General features: G+C 40.8%; 1 protein-coding gene across 1 annotated transcript in view; it reads left to right on the plus strand.

Moving 5' to 3' along the window:
- MAOB (monoamine oxidase B) overlaps positions 1-25,171 on the plus strand; it is a 153,313-nt gene that overhangs the window by 92,511 nt on the left and 35,631 nt on the right. The window contains exons 4-5 of the mRNA XM_003783800.3: positions 15,160-15,264; positions 15,942-16,033. Coding sequence (XP_003783848.1) covers positions 15,160-15,264; positions 15,942-16,033 — 197 coding nt within the window. The remainder of the gene's footprint in view (positions 1-15,159; positions 15,265-15,941; positions 16,034-25,171) is intronic.

Consider the following 25,171-nt stretch of genomic DNA (forward strand, 5'->3'; position numbering starts at 1 on the left):
CGGGTCCGGGCTGGGGATTTGAACCCGCCACCTTAGGTGTACGTGGCTGGCGCCTTAGCCGGTTGAGCTATAGGCGCCGAGCCAAACTGTGTGATTTTAAACAAGTTACTCAACCACTCTGTGCTCTGAAACTCATCTGTTAAAAACAAAACATACTGTTAGCAGCTTACACACTGGGTTGTTGTGAGGATTTAAAATAAATAATTAACTTAAAGCTGCCAATTCAGTGTCTGATGAATAGTGTTCAATAATTTTAATTAAGAGTCTGGGAAACTTCATGATCAAGAGCATTGGCCTTTGAATGCCTGAATTTAAATGCTGCTGCCATTTACTAGTAATAGTTCTGAGATCTTAGAAAATGAGAAGTATTTCATCTCTCTATGCATCAGTTTTTCTGTCTGAAAAGAACAGTATTCTGTCTTATCTTGTAGAATGTTGTGTAGATACATGTAAAGGGCACAAAACAAGACCTAAACAGAATAAACACACTGCTAGCCATTGTCATTGTGGTTATTATTTTTCCTGAAGGGCTTTGCCTAGTTTCTCAGTCACTACCACCCCCATCTTCCCTATTTCTCCCCATGTGGACAACCCCAGGCCTTTCATAGTGCTGTGGTGCTGCTGGCAAATTCTAAAAATGTAATGTTGGCATTATTGTCTGAGTTTGCAGGACTCCCCCCACCATCCTCATGGGAAAGATTAAATTTCCTTTCTTCTGAACTAGAAAGTAAAGCTTGGTCATCCAAATTAGTTCAGCGCCCAAGTATAGCACTAGCTGTTAGCTGTAAAATTAATGATTGAGTTATATTAGGGGCAGGTGGCTTACCTTCACACCCCATGCTTGGGAAAGCAAGATTCCCATGAACAACAGAGGAGACATCAGCAAAATAAACAAACAAACACACAAATTTCTCAGCAACTAGATCTATAAAAGACCAGGCCACCTTGTTTCTACTGGCAGGGATCAAGGCCAGCATCAAGAATAAGATAGCAGGGCGGCACCTGTGGCTTAGTGAGTAGGGCGCCGGCCCCATATACCAAGGGTGGTGGGTTCAAACCTGGCCCCGGCCAAAGTGCAACAAAAAATAGCTGCGTGTTGTGGCGGGCGCCTGTAGTCCCAGCTACTCAGGAGGCTGAGGCAAGAGAATCACCTAAGCCCAAGAGCTGGAGGGTGCTGTGAGCTGCAATGCCACAGCACTCTACCAAGGGCGACAAAGTGAGAGTCTGTCCCTAAAAAAAAAAAGAAAAGAAAAAGAATAAGATGGCAAAGGGGTTCCCAAATGTGACAGAAATTGGGGGGTGGCATCTTTTTTTTTTCTGTAGAGACAGAGTCTCACTTTATCGTCCTCGGCCGTGGCGTCACACAGCTCACAGCAACCTTCAACTCCTGGGCTTAGGCAATTCTCTTGCCTCAGCCTTCCAAGTAGCTGGGACTACAGGCACCCACCACAATGCCCAGCTATTTTTTGGTTGCAGTTTGGCCAGGGCTGGGTTTGAACCCACCACCTTCAGTATATGGGGCCAGTGTCCAACCCTGTGAGCCACAGGCGCTGCCCTAGGGTGTGGCATCTTTGCCTCCAGAATAGAGGTCAGGACAACAGCAGAACATGTAGAGTGTGATGTTGACATTACTGATGTACATATCACGAAGCCAGCCTGTTGAGTGTCTAAGAACCAGTTGCCCCCTCTTTTGGTGATGGTTCTAGAAAGTGGAATTCTTGTATCTTTACTGAGCCCACAAACAAACAAGACCATGTGAAGATCAATTTGATTGCTGGTTTTCAGCAAGTCTGCTTTAAAATGTCAAACATAGAGCCAGGCGCGGTGGCTCACGCCTGTAATCCTAACACTCTGGGAGTCTGAGGCGGGTTAATTGCTTGAGCTCAGTAGTTCGAGACCAGCCTGAGCAAGAATGATACCTGTACTCTACTAAAAACAGAAAAGCTGGCTTGGTGCCCATAGCACTGTGGTGAGGGTGCTAGCCACATACACTGAGGGTGCCGTGTTTGAACCCAGCCTGGGACAGCTAAACAACAATGGCAACTGCAACAAAATATAGCAGCACTGTGGCGGGTGCCTGTAGCCCAAGCTACTTTGGAAAGCTGAAACAAGAAAATCACTTAAGCCCAAGAGTTGGAGGTTGCTGTGAGCTAGGATGCTGTAGCACTCAACCAAGGGTGACATAATGAGATTCTGTCTCAAAGGAAATAAAGAAAAATAAATAAAAACAGAAAAAAAAAACAGAAAAGCTAGCCTGGGTGTCATGGTGAGCACCTATAGTCCCAGCTACTCGGGAGGCTGAAGCAAGAGGATCATATGAGCCCAGGAGTTTGAAGTCTCTGTGAGCTATGTGTGGTGCCACAGCACTCTACCCAGGGAGACAAAGTGAGACTCTGTCTCAAAAAATAATGATAAAAATAATAGTAATAATAATAATAATAAAATGAAAATAAAAAGTCCAACATAAATCTTTATGTCAGAAATTCTGGTGCTAGGAATTTATCCAGAGGTGATTAATAAAAAATGTCAACAAGGATTTATGGGCAAGAAGTGGTTATATAAATGATGGTACATTTGTGATAATCACAAAGCCATCGACAACACCCATTTAGTGTGTTTATCCTGTGTGCCATGTATAATGTCAGTTTATTCATATAATATGCCTGAAATAGGTGTCATGATTCCAATTCTAAAGATAAGAGAGCTGAAACTTAACAAATATTAAGCAATTGCCTGTAGTCACACAGTTATCACATTTCAGAGCAAATTTGTATTACTTCTCTTGGCGTCTTGAAAGTAATCTTGCCTCAGTGCCCTTAGTACAGTGGTTACAGTGCCAGCTACGTGCACTGAGGCTGACGGGTTGGAACTTGGCTGGGGCCCACTAATCAACAATGACAACTGCAACAAGAGTAACGAAAAATTGCCAGGTGTTGTGGCAGGCACCTATAGTCCCAGCTACTTGGAAGGCTGAGGCAAGTGAATTGCTTAAGCCCAAGAGTTTGAGGTTGCTGTGAGCTGTGACGATAGGGCACTCTACCAAGCGTGACATAGTGAGACTCTGTCTCAAAAAAAAGTAATTTTGTACCCTCTCCCAAGGTCTTATTTCAGCACCTTTCAAAGTTTCACATTCTTTTTTTTTGAGACAGAGTCTCACTATGTGGCCCTCTGTAGAGTACAGGGCATCACAGCTCACAACAACCTCAAACTCTTGGGCTTAAGTGATTCTCTTGCCTCAGCCTCCCAAGTAGCTGGGACTACAGGTGCCCACCACAACACCTGGTTATTTTTTTGTTGCAGTTGTCGTTGTTCAGCTGGCCCAGGCCAGGTTCCAACCCTCCAGCCTTGGTGTATGTAGCTGGCACTGTAACCACCGCGCTACAGGCGTTGAGCCAGTTTTACATTTTTTAAAATTTTGGAGAATTCCAACTAGCTTTTACCTATGCAGCTTTATCTCTTTATATTTGCCATTTTAGAATTTTTATTTTTGTTTTTGTAGAGACAAAGTCTCACTTTATCGCCCTTGGCAGAGTGCTATGGCGTCACACAACTCACAGCAACCTCCAACTCCTGGGTTTAGGTGATTCTCTTGCCTCAGCCTCCCAAGTAGCTGGGACTACAGGCACCCACCACAACACTCAGCTATTTTTTTGTTGCAGTTTGGCTGGGGCCAGGTTTGAACCTGCCACCCTTGGTATATGGGGCTGGTGTCCTATCCACTGAGCCACAGGTGCTGACCTATTTGCTATTTTAGAAACTGAAACAAAATCTTCAAAATATTTATTGACTTACAATAATAACCCTATTATAAGTTAACATATTTTTATGAGAAAACAAGTTTCTAAAACAAAAATAAATGAGTGAGTGGCATTGATTTACATTTTTGCATATCTGTTTCACATCTGACTTGGTAGAAGACAGCTGGATTCTCATCTCTCTTTTGGCATTTAACCTGCTATAATATGTTGTTTTGATTGAAATATACGAAGAAAATATTCCCTTATGTAGATATGTAGCTGAAAAGGGAAATCCTCAAATATTCCCTGAATGTGTTTTGGGGACCCTCCCCAAGCCACAGTTTAATAACTGCTAGTCTCTGCATATCATGGAATATTTTTTTTTTTTTTGAGACAGAGCCTCAAGCTGTCCCCCTGGGTAGAGTGCCGTGGCATTACAGCTCACAGCAACCTCCAACTCCTGGGCTCAAGCAAGTCTCCTGCCTCCGCCTCCCAAGTAGCTGGGACCACAGGCGCCTGCCACAACGCCCGGCTATTTTTTGGTTGCTGCCGTCATTGTTGTTTGGCGGGTCCGGGCTGGGGATTCGAACCCGCCACCTTAGGTGTACGTGGCTGGCGCCTTAGCCGGTTGAGCTATAGACGCCGAGCCCATATCATGGAATATTATGTAATAATCAAGAAAGGTTTATTTAACAATAGCAAATGAATGACATTGGAAATATTTAGGCTATACCACTGAAAGCTAGCAGGTCAATAATTCTATGTACAACAAGAACTCAACTGTGTAGCCGGGCATTGTGGCAGGCACCTGTAGTCCCAGCTACTTGGGAGGGTGAGGCAAGAGAATTGCCTAAGCCCAAGAGCTGGAGGTTGCTGTGAGCTGTGATGCCACAGCACTCTACCGAGGGCAACAAAGGGATACTCTGTCTCTAAAAAAAAAAAAAAAAGAATTCAACCATAAAATATACAAAATTAATAAACGGATGAAAGAAATATGCTGAAATGTTAATATCCAGGATGGGCTGGATACTTGGTGGGATTATGATGCTTACCATTTATAGTTTTTTTTTGTCATCTGGAATTTCCATATGTATACAAACACACACTATGTGTGCATAGACATTTCCATCAACCATAGCTTCTGGCCTTCGCCTTCTCCCCACTGGCAGGGATGCATGTCTTCCAGCCATGTCTTACCCCTCATCAAATACCCACATTCCCTGAAGTGTCCCCTAAAGAGACTGGGGCTGCTTTGGATTCCTGTTATCTGTTTATCCCTAAGTCCACTTTACAGTTCCTTCTAGGGAGCCCAGAGAAAAATAAGCATTGCTTTTCAATCTCCGTGTCCTTATTGTAGTGTCTCTTCTTCATGGTGCTTGCTGCTGACACTTGCTTAACTTGTATCACAAGGATTTTGATATCAATCACCAGCATATATGTGTTGGCTAATGAAAGGGTGGTTCCCCAGGATTGCCAGGTGTTCCCCATCCTGCCACTTCACACTCATGACCATGGCAGCAACTATAAATTAAATAGAACGTCTAATAACTTCCATTTGTAATCTAATCTAAATGACTAGGTCCCAACTAATCATTTAAACTTATTTGAGCTTTCTTTTCTTTTTTTTTTTTTTTTTTTTTTTTTTTTGAGGTTTTTGGCTGGGGCTGTGTTTGAACCCACCACACCTCTGGCAGATGGGGCCGGCACCCTACTCCTTTGAGCCACAGGCACCACCCTGAGCTTATTTTCTTTATCTTAAAAGGAAGGAATAACTTCTGCTGGTCCTAGTTCACAGGGCTGCAATGAGGATAAAATAAAAATGCTATATGTAATTAGACTTTGTAACTTGGGCACACCCTGAGTTGAGGGCTTATTCTGATGTTTTCTCATGATTTCTTTCCAAAGACGGGACTCCCTGGACCATGTTCAAAACAGTAACAAATGCTATGCTATTTTTACTCTGGCCAAATCTGAGGCACAAAACTCTTGCCCTGCCTTTGGTTGTGTAAATCTTATAAATTTAGACATTTCCTCCCTACCCTACTTATTCCCTGTTGCTTGAAGATCTGAGTTTTTTTTTTTTTTAATGAGTTTAACAATAGCTCTTTCCTGTGTTTATTAGTTTTCTCTGATCTTATAAAAGAGTACTTGTTTTTATGAATTTACCTGCTTATATCTAAAATATCAAGGACTGTTAATAAAAGAGTACATAGGCTTGGTGCCCATAGCACAGTGGTTACGGTGCCAAGGCTGGAAGGTTCAAACCCTGCCTGGACCAACTGAACAACAATGACAACTGCAACAAAAAAATAGCCAGGCTTTGTGACGGGCACCTGTAGTCCCAGCTACTTGGGAAGCTGAGGCAAGAGAATCATTTAAACCCAAGAGTTTGAGGTTGCTGTGAGCTGTGATGCCACAGTACTCTACTGAGGGCAATGTAGTGAGACTGTCTCAAAAAACAAAATAAAATAAAATAGTACATAAAAAGGTAAAAAGTTTGGCTCAGCACCTGTGGCTCAAGTGGCTAAGGTGCCAGCCACATACACCTAAGGTGGCAGGTTCGAATCCAGCCTGGGCCTGCCAAAACAACAATGACGGCTGCAACCAAAAAATAGCCAGGCTCTGTGGCGGGCGCCTGTGGTCCCAGCTACTTGGGAGGCTGAGGCAGGAGACTCGTGTGAGCCCAGGAATTGGAGGTTGCTGTGAGCTGTGATGCCACGGCACTCTACCCAGGGGGGACAGCTCGAGGCTCTGTCAAAAAAAAAAAAAGAGGTAAAATGTTTATTCCATTTCCTCATAGCACTCTTTACATATTGTTGGTTACCATTTGTTCACACACAGCCTTTTGTGATAGTCACTTCTGTTTTTGGTTTTAGAGTTCTAAACAAACCTCCTTTCTAAGAGTATTCTTATATCTGGAGGGCTTTAAAGCTGGTCTTTGTCTCCATTGTATTGCTGAAATGATTGCTATTGCAAAGCCCCCAAGGGGTTCTGGGACCTCATTGTATGCACCTTTAGCTAAGGTGATATTTCAGCTGGACTGTTGAGCGAAGATCTGTCAGATGGAGTCTTGGAAGGTACTTTCTTCCCAACCTCTCAAATTGCTTTCATATGACATGTACTGTACAAAGGTACAAGGTCTTATCTTGGTGGAAAGAAGGGAGGGATGGTGGAGAGGTGTCCATCTCACATTTGCCGAATGGAAGGTTAACAGAGAAGGAGGTACAGGATGCTCTTTTTCAGTGGGGCTCTGCATGCAGGTCATGGTTTGTCATTTAACTTGGCTGTCACTGAAAATCTGTCCTTCACCCTTCCCTCGGCAAACCACCGTCTTTATGTTTCCAGTAGCTGCCATGGCTGTGGGTGCAGATCCTGGCTGTGACAGAATAGACACTAATTAGCCAAATCTGCTGGGCTCATATTCTTCTTCAAGTCACCAGTTGATGATTTCTGGCACAACCAAGGTGTTTGTGAAAACAAAAACAAACAAACCCCTAAATAATGAAATTATTTGGCTGAGTATCAGTTTCTTCCCCTCCATTTTTGTCCTAAGGATTCTTAAACAAAAAATGTGCTGTTCTTCTCATTTAAGGGATGGCTATTCAATCTGCTGTGGCCTCGTCTCTTTCTCATCCCCTTTATCTGTGGGCACAATGCCGCACTGAGAAATCCAGGGAAATGACTTTGTATTCCAGCCATAGATGCACATTCCCCGCAATGGGTGGTTTGACTTGGTTCTTTGCTATTTAAGTTTCATCTCACAGCCTGTTTGTACAAGTGCATGTGTATTGTGCAGGTGGGGGAAGGGATTGATACTACTCTGCTGGTGGGGATCTGCAGAGGCCAGAATAGGTTTGGGTTCAACTGGAGACTTAAAAATAAGGTTGATAATGGCACAGGAATCCAAAGTACAAAAGAGTGCTTTAGAGATCAAGACATTGTGTGTTAAACTAATAACAAGTACAAGGTTGCATAGCTAAAATGATATCAAACATGAATTACAAGCCTACTATGTGCCAGAAATCTATGCCAGCAGGTCCTGGACATATAAAGATAATTAACAGTAGTAGTGTAAGCCCCCAGATTCAATACAAGCACCACTCTGAGAGTTTGAACATCGCTGCAAAGGCATGAGGAATTTTATTCATTCAAGCTCAGAGACTGGGCTGCAACTTTGAGAAAAAGCATGAACAGCCCTTACAGACTATCCAAAAAGTCCCTTTATACCCCTCCTTCTTCCCTCCCATTAGTCCATCCCACCCCTTCCCCTTATTGGTAGGTAAACCATGTCTGTCCCAAACTGATAAGTACCGGGTGGTCGTGTTCAGGGTTAATCAACTCAGGGACAAGTCTTCTTTGTCTCAGGTGAGCGAATGAGAAGGAAGGGATAAAGGTCGCAAGTGGGGTATGTGCAGAGTAGAGTGGCGAGTGCAAAAAGGGGAGGGGTCAGGATGTGGGCTGAGTGCACAAGGGGGCTAGTGGGACAAAGGGGAGGGGGTCAGGATGTGGGCTGAGTGCACAAGGGTGCTTGCCTAACACCTAGGTATGTGATAAGGTCCTTGGTATGCGGAGGCCTGTTGTTCTGAGTAAACAACAAAAGGAGGTAGTTTGACTTGAGTTAATTAGTTTGGTTCCCACAGTAGCAGCTGCAGTAATAACATTTATTGAGCGCTTACAATATGCCAGACACTGTTCAAAGTGAGTTACATGGATCGACTCATTTCATCTCTTCAATATGTCTCTGAGTTAGTGACACTTGTCATGCTTCACAGTTGAGTTAACTGAAGCACAGAGAGGTTGAGCAACTTAATGTAGCTGATGAATAGCAGAGCCATGGCTTGTCCCAGGGAAGCTGCCCCAAGCCCATGCTCTTGCAGTTAGGGCCCGGTGGGTGACACAGAATGGTAAATGCATGAAGCTAGTGCAGTGGAGTTACTGGCAGATCAAAGAGAAATAGAGAGCTCTGGGATACTAAGAAGACCACCTAACTCAGCTATGTATGGTAATCTGGGCATACTTACTGGAGGAAGATGATGGGACCCAGAAACTGTCTTACTCTATGTCAGTCCTTAGGAGAAACAGAGCTGGAATGGGGATCCACATGTGCTTTGTGGAGAATGACCCAATGGAGTAATCTACAGGTTTCTACTAAGTTCTATGTGTAAGCGCTGATGGAGGAGGTGTAAGTACAGGTTTTTAAAATTCAGCATCCAGGGTGGTACCTGTGGCTCAAAGGAGTAGGGCGCGCTGGCCCCATATGCCAGAGGTGGTGGGTTCAAACCCAACCCTGGCCAAAAAAAACTGAAAAAAAAAATTGTAACAATATATACTGATAACAAAAGATGGATACAAGTTACATTAAGCACCTCTTATAATTGCAGAAGTCAAGTGTGCTTTGAGTGTTTCAATTTTGATACAGTTTTTTCCTTTCTTAAAATGTGTCGGCTCGGCGCCTGTGGCTCAAGCGGCTAAGGCGCCAGCCACAAACACCTAAGGTGGCGGGTTCGAATCCAGCCCGGGCCCACCAAAAACAACAATGACGGCTGCAACCAAAAAATAGCCGGGCATTGTGGTGGGCGCCTGTGGTCCCAGCTACTTGGGAGGCTGAGGCAGGAGACTCGCTTGAGCCCAGGAGTTGGAGGTTGCTGTGAGCTGTGATGTCATAGCACTCCACCCAGGGGGACAGCTTGAGGCTCTGTCTAAAAAAAAAAAAAAGTGTCTACATTTGTTTTGGCAGGGGGTTGGGGGCTCAGCGCCCATGCTCAGTGGTTAGGGCAGCAGCCACAAACAGGGGGGCTGGTAGGTCCAAACCCTGCCCAGACCTGCTAGACAACAATGACAACTACAACAACAACAACAACAAAATAATTGGGCATTGTGGCACGTGCCTATAGTCCCAGCTACTTGGGAGGCTGAGGCAAGAGAATCACTTGAGCTCAAGAGTTTGAGGTTGCTATGAGCTGTGACACCACGGCCCTCTACCAAGGGTGACATAGTGAGACTCTGGCTCAAAAAAAGAAAAAAAATTGAAAAAAAATGTGTATACATTTTTTGAAATCTCCTGTGTGTACACACACACACACACAGACACACAAGCACATACTGATATAAATAAATGATCCAATAAGTGAATTAAAAGGGGGAAGAGGGGCTCGGTGCCTGTGGCTCAAGCGGCTAAGGCGCCAGCCACATATACTTAAGGTGGTGGGTTCAAATCCGCAGCCCGGGCCCGCCAAACAACAATGATGGCTGAAACCAAAAAATGGCCAGGCGTTGTGGCAGGCGCCTGTAGTCCCAGCTACTTTGGAGGCTGAGGCAGGAGACTCGCTTGAGCCCAGGAGTTGGAGGTTGCTGTGAGTGTGATGCCAGGGGGATAGCTTGAGGCTCCGTCTCAAAAAAAAGGGTGGGGGGAAGAGGTACTACCCCTCCAGGAAATGAAATTTAATCCCTACAATCCCCTGTTAATGATGGTCTGAACTTAGTGATTCTCTTCCAAAGAACATAGAAGGGAGTAAACAACAACTTCACAGTGGAGAGACCTATGTTGATATATCACATGCTCCCTAAGGTGATTATGGGGGGAGGGCTAAAACAGACACACACAATCCCTTTTCCCTTCCTCCTTTTCCTCCCCTCCTAAAACAAAGATGGGGTATCCAGCCCCATCCCTGAGAAGTTCACAGGAAAGACCCTAACCTGACAGGCAACCTGTGAAATGTGCCCACCCTCTACTACCCCATATAAAAGTGGTCTCTAACTACCTCCAGGTACAGACACCATCTTTGCACTGCCCAGGAGGGTCACTCTCCCCATTCAATAAACATGGCCTGAACATCTCTGTGACCTTGTTGCTGGGCACCACCATTTACACCTTTCACTGATGTGATGGCAAGATCAGTTCATCTCTATGGTATTGTTCCCTAACCCCCCCCCCCCGCAGTCTAAAAATAAAAACAACAAAATTACTTTAGACAGATACAAGTTGAGAGACATTCTACAAAATAGCCGACCAGGATTCTTTAAAATCTGTCAAGGTCATACATAAAATATGAAGAAAGAGTGAGAAACTATCACAGACCAGAGAAGACTAAAGAGACAGGATGATGAAATGCAGTGTGTCACCCTGGACAGGCTCCTGCAACAGAAAAAGGGTGTGAGTGGGTAAATGGGTATAATCTAAATAAAATCTGAAGTTTAATATATAATGATGTACCAGTGTCAGTTTCTTGGTTTTGCGTGCCATGGTAACACAAGATGCTAACATTAGAGAAAACTAGGTGAGAGGTATATGGGAACTTTGTGAACTACTTTTGCAACATTTTTGTAAATCTAATATTGCCTTTTTAAAATAAAAGGTGTGCTTAAAACATGAAACAGCCTGGATGTGGTGGCTTATGCCTGTAATCCGAACACTTGGGGAGGCTGAGGCAGGCGGATTGGTTGAGCTCAGGAGTTCTGGACAGGCCTGAGCAAGAGTGAGACCCTATCTCTACTAAAAATAAAAAAACTAGCCGGGCTTAGTTGTGCGCGCCTGTGGTCCCAGCTACTTGGGAGACTTGAGGGAAGTGGATTGCTTGAACCCAGGAGTTTGAGGTTGCTGTGAGCTATGAGACCATGGCACTTTACCCAGGGCAACAGAGTGACACTGTGACCAAAAAAAAACATAAAAGAAAAGTCAGCAAGGGTCGGTATGCAGAGAAACTAGAACTCTCACCCATTGGTGCTAGGAATGTAAAGCCGTACAACCACTTCAAGAAGCCATTAAACTGAAAAAGTAAAAAATACACCATATGTCTCCACTGCTCCACTCCTAGGCATTTACACAAAAGAAAAAAAAAAAAGAGAGAGACCTGTACAGGAATGCTCACAGCAGCTACATTCACAGTACGTCAAAGCCGGAAAATAGTTATCAACAGGTGAATGGATAAACAAACCATGGTACATCCATGTAATGGACTGGTACTTAGTTTTAAAAAGGAGCAAGCTACAACATGGACAAACCTCAGAAACACTGTGTTGAGCAAAAGAAGCCAGATGTAAAGGTATACATACTTGTATGAATCCATTTTAAAAAATTAGAATGGGCAAAACCTATCTGTAGGCCGGGCACTCTGAGAGGCCAAGGAGTGTGGATTGCCTGAGCTCATGGGTTCAAGACCAGCCTGAGCAAGAGAAAGACCTCCGTCTCTAAAAATAGCTGTGCATTGTGGCTGGCGCCTGTAGTCCCAGCTATTTGGGAGGCTGAGGCAAGAAGATCACTTGAGCCCAAGAGTTTGAGGTTGCTGTGAGCTATAATGCCAGGGCATTTTACCAAGGGCAACAAAGAGAGACTCTGTCTCAAAAAAAACAAAAAAAAAAAACAAAAAAAAAAACCACACCAAAAACAATCTGTAGTGACAGAAAACCGAACAAGGGTTGCCCTGGACCAGAAGAGAGCCAGGGACTATGTGGGAAGGAAGAGGGAACTTCTGGAATGATGGGAGTGTTTTCTATCTTGATTATGGTGGTAGTTCCTCAATTACATTATAATTTACATTTAAAATGGGTACATTATTGGGAAAAATTTTGTCATAGGATACAAAATTTCAGTTAGATAGGAGGAAGAATTTCAAGAGATCTGTTGTACAGCATGGTGACTATAGTTAATAATAATGTATTGTGTTCTTGCAAATTGTTAGGAGAGTAGATTTTAAGGGTTCTCACCCTTAAATAAGTATATGTTAATTATGTGTATAATGTATATGTTAATTAATATCCAAAATAAGTATGTGAGATAATGTATATGTTAATTAGCTCAATTTAGCCATTCCACTATAAATATTTCAAAACAACATGTGGAACATGAGAAATATATACAATTTTATGTCAGTTAAAAGTTGTTTTTAATAATTTTAATTATAGGCTTGGCCCTTGTAGCTCAACTGGCTAAGGCACCAGCCACATACACTGGAGCTGGTGGTTTTGAATTCAGCCCCAGCCTGCCAAACAACAATGACAACTATAACCAAAAGATAGCCGGGTGTTGTGGCAGGCACCTGTAGTCCCAGCTACTTGGGAGGCTGAGGCAAGAGGATCACTTGAACCCAAGAATTTGAGGTTGCTAGAGCAGTGACACCACAGCACTCTACCCAAGGCAACAGCTTGAGACTCTGTCTCAAAATAATAATAATAATAATGATTTTAATTATGAAAAACAAGTAAACTAGGGGTGGCACTTGTGGCTCAAAGGAGTAGAGTGTTGGGTCCATATGCCAGAGATGGTGGGTTCAAACCCAGCTCCAGCCAAAAACTGCAAACCCCCCCCAAAAAACAACAACAACAAAAAAACAAATAAACTAAACTAAAATGGGAATATTGTATGTAAATTACACCTCAATAAAGTTAACAAAGGACTGGGATGGTTCATTTTATGTTTCAACTTGGTAAGCCACAGTACTTAGATATTTGGGCATACAGTATTCTATGAAGGTATATTTATTTATTTATTTATTTATTTTGAGACAGAGTCATTATGTCGCCTTGATAGAGTGCCATGGCGTCATAGCTCACAGCAACCTCCAACTCTTGGGCTTAAGCGAATGTCTTGCCTTAGCCTCCCAAGTAGCTGGGACTACAGGCACCTGCCACAACGCCTGCCTATTTTTTGTTGTTGTTGTTGCAGTTGTCATTGTTGTTTGTCAGGTTCGAGCTGGATTCAAACCCTCCAGCTCCAGTATATGTGCCTGGTGCCCTATCTGCTGAGCTATAGGCACCAAGCCTGAAGGTATTTTTAAATGAGTTTAACATATAAGTCAGTAGACTTTGAATACAACAGATTATCCTTCATGATATGTGTGGGCTTTATCCAATCAGTTGCAGGCCTTAATGGAAAAAGACTGACCTTCGCAGGAGAAAAGGGAGTTCAGCCAGCAGACTGCCTTTGAAGTTGAACTGCAAGTCTTCTCTGGTTCTGTAGCCTATCCTGCCACCAAACAGCACCACTTGCCAGACTCCTCAACCATATGAGCTAATTCCTTAAAATAAATTGAATCCTTCATTCTCTCTTTCTCCATACACTGTGGGTGCCCCAAAAATCTATACACATTTTAAGAAAGGAAAAAAACTATATTAAATTTGTAATACTCAAGTCATGTTAGACTTCTGCAGTTACAAGAGGTGCTCAACATGACATGTATTCATCTTTTGTTATCAGAATATATTATTACAATTTTAATACAGTTTCTTTTTCCTTTCTTAAAATGTGTATACATTTTTTTGGTGCCCTCTGGAGAGAAAAGACCAACATGGCCACAGAATTATAAGCAATCCCTGAGTTACAAATATCTGACTAATGTATGACTCACACTTAGGAATGGCGGCTAATACAGATAAATGTACCTGTTCTGTCTTACATTCAAAGTCAACTTAAGAACAAACCTATGGGACCTATCTTTTTCATAATTTGGGGACTGCCTGTAGTGCAAAAACGAACATGAAATTTGTTCTCATTTCGCAACTCCAGTTTCTCTGCCTACAGCGTCAACACACGATGTATCTTTGTTGAATGACTCAGAGTTATTGTAAGGTTTTAGTTGACTAAGAACCTTGAGTTACACTGATTCGGTTGAAAGATACTGTCAGAATGCACAGCTTGGCTTCTGATTCAGGTTTTCTAAAGTAGTTTGATTTAAAATAGTTTGGGTGTATGTACCTTAACCACCCTTAGCAAGTTAAGCCTCCTAGAGATGATTTGTGGGCTGTCTTATTTTCAATCCCTGGAGAGATGTATTTCCTTCATCTCTGTGTCAGGGTATCCCTGCAGGGAGAACTAGGTAGTGTAAACATGTCTGGACGAGAGACTTGAAAGTTGTCTCATCTTTCTTTTCTGATTTTGCTGATGTCTGGGAACTCTTGTGTTGACCTAGCACATCTGTACCCTTATAAGAACTTCCTGGGCTCTCTTTCATGGCTTTTTCTATTATTGTGATTGGTTTTTTATCCCCTTCTAACTTGTAGGATGTTTGTAGTTTTTGATAGTTATAATTTTCTGACCCTCCAAGCACACAGGGGCTCTTCAATCTCAGTTGCCAGTGGCATTCGTTTGCAAGTATCATAGGCAAATGAGATTACTTTAGATAACTACACTTCCGTACTGGCATTCATATTTTACCTGGTAAGGGTTCCAATTACAGAGAGATATACCTCTTTACTGTGCTTGATATGGTGCCAAACTTATTTAGTTAATGAAAGATTTTGATGGAAATCTCTATGCTTAAAAGTTAAGTGATGTTTTGAGGTCACAAGGAACTAAAAGAGTTGAGTGTATATCACCTATTAGTAACTAACATAATTTTTCTGGTAGACATTTATCAACTTGACAGATTTAATTACTTTAACATTGTTGTACATGTTTACTCTTTAAAATATATCTTGTATCTCACAGGGCAAATCATACCCCTTCAGGGGCCCATTCCCGCCTGTGTGGAATCCAATTATCTACCTTGATTTTAACAACCTTTGGAGGACAATAGATGACATGGGACAGGAGGTAAAGTTTCTTTGACTACATTTGTATTTTTCATAAGATTAGTCCTTAAAAGAAACAAGGTACAGCATATCATCAGTGCCTAGCATATTGTTGAAGACATGGTAACAATTAGTAAAGATTTGTGAAAGGTGTGAATGAAGTTTCTTTCTAGCGTTCAAAAGAATGAAATGTCCAACAGATTGTTATAGTGCTTACAAGAGGACAGAAAATCATGTATCACTCAGCCTTCCTGAGATGATGTTTCTAATTTAGCAAATCCTTAGGATATAGCTAAGTAAGACTTCTAGGTCTTTGATTCATCACCATGCTCAAACCTGGAAACTCCAATTGGACATAATTTAGTGCAGCCATATGATACTTGTTAAAGAGTACACTTATGAATGTTCTCTAGAAGTTAGTAACTTAGTAATCAATATTTGGAAATAACCCAATTACAACATATGATACATCCATTTATTGTGCATGAAGTGTTATAAATTAAACATGGCTTAAGTGGTATAGATTTAAAATAGGAAATCTACAGAGATAGCATTGACTATATAGTAAAAGTAACTATTGGGGGAATTTGGAAAGATTAACAGTTTTCTTCAAGTTAGAGATTTTAACACTATTTAAATAGTTATTTAAAGTGGACAATTACATTTGTCTTTCTCCTTCAAATCCTCATCTGAATGTAGATTCCCAGTGATGCCCCATGGAAGGCACCCCTTGCAGAAGAGTGGGACCACATGACAATGAAGGAGCTGCTGGATAAGATCTGCTGGACTAAGTAAGACTCACCATTAGGCACAGGCATTTATCATGACCATTTTCCAGGGTTATTAAGCATTACCAGTCAACAGTTATGGTACAAAATAGCTGCTTTATGTCTAAAACCATAGCACCAGCCAAGTAGAATGCTGAAAAATGTTAGGACTGACTCCTATCCTAAAGATGTCTATAAAGCCAACTTACTTCTTTGGAATAATTTTGTACCACAAAGGTGGTATTACCCCATAGAATCCTCAAAACGGATCAGTATGTGTCACCTTCTTTACCCAGAACAGTTTAAAGACCATCAACTTAAAGATCTCACATGTCAAGTTGTTGATGTAGGACTACTTTTATATTCTACATTGATGGTCACATACAGTGATGGTTAATATGCATGTACCATATGGGATGTAGTACAACTCTTCAAGGACTTAAAGAAGAATTTCTAGTGACCTTCTCCAGGTAAGGTAGGGGAAATATGTATATCTGAACTCACTACTCCCCTTTAGTGAAAAAGATGTGGTGTTGAAAGCAAGTATCTGTGTGTTAAGCATTCAATTCTCATTGGCAGAGCTGAGAACTATACAGAAATTATTAAGCCTGCATATATAGACTATATGGAAAGGTGCTGTGTTCTTGGATGGCATGGAAAATGGAAAGGAGTGTAGGAGTTCCCATTCAAGCTCATGGCAAATCTGTAGTAAGCAAAAGTAAGAGAAATGGAAGCCATGTTCAAGGAGACTGTCCTTTCATGCTAAGCAACGTTAGTTGGGAATATGCTTGGCCCTTGGATTGATGTCTTCATACTCTAGGCATTGGAGAGGGAAGCTGGGTCACTGCCAACTCAAAGTAAAAACAAATGTCTAGGCATATCTGAATCTAAGAAGTAGAAAAAAATCAAAAGATAAAAATTTTGTGTACTTCTTGATAGAGAAATTTAGCTTCTTAGAATTTAGCTTAAAGAAGGCAGTAGAAAAGAAGAACAAGAGAGAGGCATACAGGAAATGAGGAAGAGTGAGAGAGGTAGATTCAAACCATTAATTTTTTTGCATTTTTAAATTTTTATTTATTTATTTTTATTATATCATAGCTGTGTACAATGTGATGGTTTTATATACAATTTGAAATACTTACAACAAACTGGTAACATAGCCTTCACCGCACTTTCTTAATTATTGTGTTAAGACATTTATACTCTACACTTAGTAGATTTGACATGTACCCTTGTAAAATGCACCATAGGTGTGGTCTGACCAATTACTCTCCCTCCCCCTATCCACTTCCTACCCTCTTCCTCCTCTTTCCCTTTCATCTTGGGCTGTAGTTGGGTTATAGCTTTCATATGGAAGTGTGGGTGATTATATATTGGTTTCATAGTGGAGCTGAGTACATTGTATACTTTTTCTTTCCTTCTTGAGATACTTTACTAAGAAGAATATGTTCCAGCTCCATCCATGTAAACATGAAAGAGGTAAAGTCTCCATCTTTTTCAAGGCTGCATAATATTCCATGGTGTACATATACCACAATTATTAATTCATTCATGGGTCAATGGGCACTTGGGCTTTTTCCATGACTTAGCAATTATGAATTGGGCTGCAATAAATATTCTGGTGCAAATATCTTTGTTATAAATTGATTTTTGGATATAATATCACTTTGTTATAAAGTGATATTCTGAATATACCTAGTAGAAGAATTGCAGGATTGAATGGCAGGTCTATTTTTAGGTCCCCAAGTGATCTCCAAACTTCTTTCCAAAAGGAACGTATTAGTTTGCATTCTCACCAGCAGTGCAGAAGTGTTCCCTTTTCTCCACATCCACACCAACATCTATAGTTTTGGGATTTTGTGATGTGGGCTACTCTTATTGGAGTTAGATATCTCAAGGTGGTTTTGATTTGCATTTCTCTAATGATTAAGGATGATGAGCATTTTCTCATGTGTCTGTAGGCTGTGTGCCTGTCTTCTTCAGAGAAGTTTCTATTCAAATCTCTTGCCCACAGTGAGATGGAATCACTTGTTCTTTTCTTGCTAATATGCTTCAGTTCTCTTTGGATTCTGGTTATCAAACCTTTGTCAGAGACATAACTTGCAAATATCTTCTCCCATTCTGAGGGCTGTCTGCTTGCTTTATGTACTATGTTCTTGGCTGTGCAGAAGCTTTTTAGTTTGATCAGGTCCCAGTAATGTATTTTTGGTGTTGCTTCAATTGCCCAGGGAGTCTGCTTCATAACATATTCTCCCAGGCTGATTTCTTTGAGTGTTTTTCCTGTACTCTCTTCTAGTATTTTTATAGTTTCATGTGTAACGTTTAAATCTTTTATGCAATGAGAATCTATTTTTCTTAAAGGTGAAAGGTATTGGTCCAGTTTCAGTCTTCTACAGGTTGCCAACCAGTTCACCCAGCACCATTTGTTGAATAGGGACTCTTTCCCCACTGAATGTTTTTGATAGGCTTATCAAAGATCAAATGACAATAGGTATCTGGGTTCATCTCTTGGTTCTCTATTCTGCTTTTTGTGTGTGTATGTGTTGCAGTAGTTTAGCTGGCTCTGGCTGAGTTCGAACCCTTCACCTTCGATGTATGTGCTGGCACCATAACCACTGTGCTATGGGTGCCGTTTGGCTCTCTATTCTGTTCCATACATCTGTCTCTCTATTTTTTTGTGCCAGTACCATGCTGTTTTGATCACTATAGATTTATAGTATAGTCTGAAGTCTTGTAGCATGATTCCTCCTGATCTGTTTTTATTTCAGAGTAATGTCTTGGCTAATTGAGTTTTTTTATGATTCCGTATAAAATCAAGTATTATTTTTTCCAGATCTTTAAAGTATGACAGTGGTTCTTTAATAGGGATTGCATTACAATTGTATGCTTTGGGTAGTATAGACATTTTAACAATGTAGATTCTTCCCAGCCATGAGCGTGGTATGTTTTTCCATTTGTTAACATCTATAGCTATTTCTTTTCTCAAAGTTTCATAGTTCTCTTTATAAAGATCTTTCATGTCCTTTGTTAGGTAAACTCCCAAATATTTCATCTTCTTTGGCACTACTGTAAAAGGCATAGAGTCCAAACCATTAATTTTAATTTTTATTTTATTTATTTATTTATTTATTTTGAGACAGAGCCTTAAGCTGTTACCCTGGGTAGAGTGCCATAGCATCACAGCTCACAACAACCTCCAACTCTTGGGCTCAAGCGAGTCTCTGCCTCCCAAGTAGCTGGGACTACAAGCACCCACCACAATGCCTAGCTATTTTTTGGTTGCAGCTGTCATTGTAGTTTGGTGGGCCGGGCTGGATTCGAACCCGCCAGCTCAGGTGTATGTGGCTGGCGTCTTAGCTGCTTAAACCACAGGTGCCAAGCCCAAACCACTAATTTTTAAAGGGAGGCTCTGTGCCCATAACTTAGTGGCTAAGGCGCCGCCACATACACCAGGGTTGGCAGGTTCAAACCCAGCCCGGGCCTCCTAAACAACAATGACAACTACAACAAACAAATAGCCAGGTGTTGTGGCAGACACCTGTAGTCCCAGCTATTTGGGAGGCTGAGGCAAGAGAATCACTTAAGTCCAAGAGTGTAAGGTTGCCGTGAGCTGTGATGTCCCAGCACTTTACTGAGGGCGACATAGTGAGATTCTGTCTCAAAAAAAAAAAAGAATTTTTTTTAAAGGGAAAATCTAAATGCCTAATAATAGAAGATTGACTAAAGAAAGTATGGGACATCTGAAAAATGGAATACTCTAGAGTCTTTTAAAATCACATCATAGAGGAATACTTAATAGTTTGAAATATAGTAATATTAAAGAAATAGAAAAGCAGGCTGTATATTGCATATACAGTGTGGTATATGATCTCATTCTAAAAACAAAACTAAGGATGGAGACATTACATTTTTTTTTTTTTTTTTTTTTTTTTAGAAAAGACAGAGTCTCACTTTGTCATCCTCGGTGGAGTGTTGTGGCATCACAGCTCACAACAGCCTCCAGTTCTTGGGCTTAGGCAATTCTCTTGCCTCAGCCCCCCAATAGTTGGGACTATAGGCACCTGCCACATGCCTGGCTACCTTACATCTTTTGTATTAACCTGGATGGATTTGAAATACACTCTTCTTAGTAAAATATCACAAGAATGTAAAAGCAAGTATCCAATGTACTCAATACTAATATGAAGCCAGTAGACGATCTAATACATGTCCACATAACAGAAAAACTCAATTCAATTCAAGATGGGGAGAGGAGAGAAGAGAGAGGATTTGGGGTGCTTCCACTTAATGGGCACAATGTAAGGGTGTATGACATACCTCCTAGGGATAGGACACAACTACAACAGGGAATCTACCTAACAAATGCAAACATAATAAACTAATTGTTTGTGCCCTCACATTAATCTGAAATTTTAAAAAAAAGTTAAATAAATAAATAAATAAAAACTGTTTAAAAGCAATGGATATCCATAAAATACTTTTAACATTTAATATTACCATGTAAACATTTATTTTTAAAAATGTTTTAAAACATTACATCATTAAAAATTCTTCTTTAAATATCACATTTTGTAGTTGTAAAATATTCCATGGAAAAAGATTACCATAATGTATTTAATCCATTATCATTCTGTTGGACATTTTGGTTACCTCTGGTTTTTCATTATTATTGTTATATAATATTCTATAATAGGCTCGGTTCCTGTAGCTCAAGTGGCTAGGGCACTCAGCCACATACACCAGAGCTGGTGGGTTTGAATGCAGCCCTGGCCTGCCAAACAACAATGACAACTACAACCAAAAAATAGCTGGGCGTTGTGGTGGGCACCTGTAGTCCCAGCTACCTGGGAGGCTGAGGCAGGTGAATCACTTAAGCCCAAGAGTTTGAGGTTGCTGTGTGCTCTACGGCACTCTACCCAGGGTGACAGCTTGAGATTCTGTCTCAAAAAAAAAAAAAAACAACACTCTATAATAAGCATCTTTGTGCTTCTCCTATGTCTTGAGCTATTGATAGCAACCAATTATAAAATAGTAAAATTATTTTTTTGTCATAAAATCAATGCCTATAATTAATTATATCCCCTTTAATTTATTTAATGTTATTTAACACATTATTCTCATATATTTATGAGAATGTAATTTGCAATATAACTTATTTTGGTTGTGATAAAATTACAGTATTTATTTTTAAATTCTATACTTCAGATTTGAAAATATAATGAGCATAAATTATCTGGATGTTTTTTATCACTCCTATTATGAAAATCTTTTAATAAATTCAGTTAGAACTTTTCTCTTCAGAAAGCTCTTAAGTTTCTTAAAGATAGGCCCAAGTATATGTCCTTGGGATCATAGAGACCTAATATTTTATTTTATTTTATTTATTTTTGAGACAGAGTCTCACTACGTTGCCTTCACAGCTCACAGCAACCTGCAACTCTTGGACTTAAGTGATTCTCTTGCCTCAGCCTCCCAATTAGCTGGGAAAACAGGTGCCCGCCACAACACCCAGCTATTTTTGTTGTTGTTGCAGTTGTCATTGTTGTTTAGCTGGCCCAGGCCAGATTCAAACTGCCAGCCTTGGTGCATGTGGCTGGTGCCATAACCACTGTGCTATGGGCGCCTAACTGAGACCTGACAATTTCTATCATGGCCTCTGGCCTAGTCCTCCACTTAGTGAATAGGTTGTTGTCTGACAAAATAAAGCATTCTGAGATATTAGGAGAATACAAACACAAGATAATTTTCTAACTTTTCCTAATCAAGGTACACATGGTATCATTTCCTGATTTTAAAGGAAGTAATCCCCAGAATATCCAACCTAGTATTATTAAACTAAAGTACAGTTGTACATTCAAAGACTAAGTTGACCATTCTTTCAGTTACTGTCATTTATAAAGTGCTCCTCAGAAACCCAAATTATATTTCCAGTGTGACCACAGCTATGTAAATACAATTTTTTTTTTTTTGAGACAGAGCCTCAAGCTATCTCCCTGGGTAGAGTGCTGTAACATCACAGCAACCTCCAATTCCTGGGCTCAAGCGAGTCTCCTGCCTCAGCCTCCCAAGTAACTAGGACCACAGGCACCTGCCACAATGCCCAGCTATTTTTTGGTTGCAGCCATCATTGTTGTTTTTGGCGGACCTGGGCTGGATTCGAACCCGCCACCTTAGGTGTATGTGGCTGGCGCCTTAGCCACTTGAGCCACAGGTGCCGAGCCAACAATTTTTTTTTTTTATAAAAAACCCTATATCTGGAAAAAAAATACATCAAAATGAGATTAGTGATTATCCTTTAAGGGGGCAGAAATACAGAAAATAGTCATTCTCTCACCTTTTTATCTTATGAATTTTCCAAATTTTATATAATGTGTATATATTTTTATGTAGAAAAGTATTATAACATTTATCTTTTAAAAAGTCAACGGGGTCAAAAAAAGTATGGAAATATTACACTAACTTCCTTGACCTTCTGTCCCTCAAATATTGTTCTTCTCATTTCTTTTCTTACTGAAGCTCTCAGAGAAAATCAAATAAAGGATTAGGAAAGTACGGGCCCTTCAGAAAGAATTACTTTTAGATCTCCCTTCATTTCAAACCAGGATTATTTCTTTCCTACCAAATTGGCAACAATAATAACCAGAATTGCAAAAATATTTTTATATTTAATATTGGCCCTCTAGCTGGGCCAATGTTATGTTTTAATTATTTGTTACTTCCTTTATTTATACCTCCTGAATTCACATATAAAATAAAAAACAGAAGAAATAGGATATCCGAAAACAGCGAAAGGTGTTTTTCAGTTTCAAGTAGTATTTTAAACTAACATCTGAAAATTTCCTTTAGCCTAGGTACCACAGTTGCCTCTGAAAGGAAGGCATGAGTCAGCAGTTTTCATCTCTTCCGTCAGGAGGAATCCTAAAAAACTAACTCTAAGTTACTTCAATATATATATATTATATATTGATATTATATATATATATGTATATGAGGCCATTTTGCAGGCTGTAATGATGGGGACTGTCACAGAAGTGCTGTCAGGTTGCTATGGCTTCTAACAATGTCAGTAACTGGTAAGTGTATTAGGCATGATTCTACGAACTTCCAGAGTCAAGATATACTAGAGTAGCAATATACCCTTTGGTGAATATTTGCACTTCAAAGGTTGTCAGCTAATGCATTATAAAACATTTTGAGGTACTTAAAGCATAAATTTTGAGCCAGGTATGATCTGGTTTCTTTTTTTTGTTTTTTTTGTTTTTTTTTTTTTTGAGACAGAGCCTTAAGCTGTCCCCCTAAGTAGAGTGCTGTGGCATCACAGCTCACAGCAACCTCCAAATCCTGGGCTCAAGCGAGTCTCCTGCCTCCGCCTCCCAAGTAGCTGGGACCACAGGTGCCCACCACAACGCCCAGCTATTTTTTGGTTGCAGCCATCATTGTTGTTTGGCAGGCCCGGGCTGGATTCAAACCCACCACCTTAGGTGTATGTGGCTAGCACCTTAGCTACTTGAGCCACAGGCGCCGAGCCATGATCTGGTTTCTTAAAGTTGTACCGCTTGTGTACTCTTGTGAATGGGGGAAAAAAATAATGACTATTTCATAGGGTTGTTATGACAATTCAATAAGATAAGTTTAAAGACCATGGAGTGGGCTCAGTGCCTGTGGCTCAAGTGGCTAAGGCGCCAGTCACATACATCAAAGGTGGCAGGTTCAAATCCAGCCCAGGCCCACCAAACAACAATGATGGCTGCAACAAAAAAAAAAAAAGCCAGGCGTTGTGGCGGGCACCTGTGGTCCCAGCTACTTGGGAGGCTGAGGCAGGAGACTCGCTTGAGCCCAGGAGTTGGAGGTTGCTGTGAGCTATGATGCTACAGCACTCTACCCAGGGAGATAGCTTTGAGAGATAGCTTGAGGCTCTGTCTCAAAAAAAAAAAAAAAAAAAAAGACCATGGAGTGTGGAAAGATTTCAATGAGTGAAGGACAGTATCATTTATTCCACCTGTTATCAGCACTACGAGTTGGAAAATTCTGCCTTTGAAGTAACCAGATTAACAATATGCAAACTTTCTGTCAAAGTTAAGAAGGGAGATTTGTCCTTAATTAAAGGTATAGTCTGCATTACTACTGGTAAATTTTAGGGTGTGTTCTTGATATAACTGAGTCCTTAGAATTGCAACAGATTGTTCACTTTCTGGTGTGCTTCCTGAAAGGATATAACTTCTTGCTGTTTACCTGCCAACCTAAGCAAAAGTTTACCCATTCATGCTCTGTTATCACTTTTTCCCTCATCCATCCTTTGACCTTGTCTTCCATCAGGCAGTAAAATAACTGAATGGATAACTGTGACTGATTTTGTGTTTGGTACAGCACCCAGCACATCCTTACACATTATGGATGTTTAAAAAATAATGTTTAGGCTCAGCGCCTATAGTACAGTGGTTACGGTGCCAGCCACATACACTCAGGCTGGTGGGTTCGAATCTAGCCCAGGCCAGCTAAACAACGACAACTGCAACAAAAAATAGCTGGGTGTTGTGGCAGGCGCCTGTAGTCCCAGATACTTGGAAGGCTGAGGCAAGAGAATCATTTAAGCCCAAGAGTTTGAGGTTGCTGTGAGCTGTGACGTCATGGCACTGTACTGAGGGCGACAGTGAGACTCTGTCTAAAAAAAAAAAAAATGTTTAATTGGTATTTCTCACCATTCATTCAGCCAATCATTTAGTAAGTAATTATGGAGTACTTACTATGTGTCAGGCACTATTTTGTTAAAGGGGATACTATGGTAACCCAAAAAGATGAGGTTCCTGTTCTCAGAATAGTTGATATTCTAGTGGGAACATAGCAATAAAAAATAAATAAACCAAGAATCAAGATAATTTCAGACAGTGAAAAGAGTGCTAAAGATACTATACTATAGCAAAATGACAGAGAATGCCAAAGTGCTGAGAAGATGGAAGAAGCCAGTGCTCATTTTTGTAGCTGAAATAGAGTGTATCTTTCTAAGGAAACGTTAGAGGATGTAGAAGGTACAAGATGAGACAGGAAAGATAGGCATGGACTAGATCTCATAGGGATTTGGAAGCCACAGTGAAAGATCTGAACCTTATTCTTGTTTTGATAGGATGCTACTAGAGGGTTTTTTTGTTTTTTTTGTTTTTTTTT

This window comes from Otolemur garnettii, unplaced genomic scaffold (genome assembly GCF_000181295.1).
Source record: "Otolemur garnettii isolate 467f Iridium unplaced genomic scaffold, OtoGar3 scaffold00009, whole genome shotgun sequence".
NCBI lineage: Eukaryota > Metazoa > Chordata > Mammalia > Primates > Galagidae > Otolemur > Otolemur garnettii.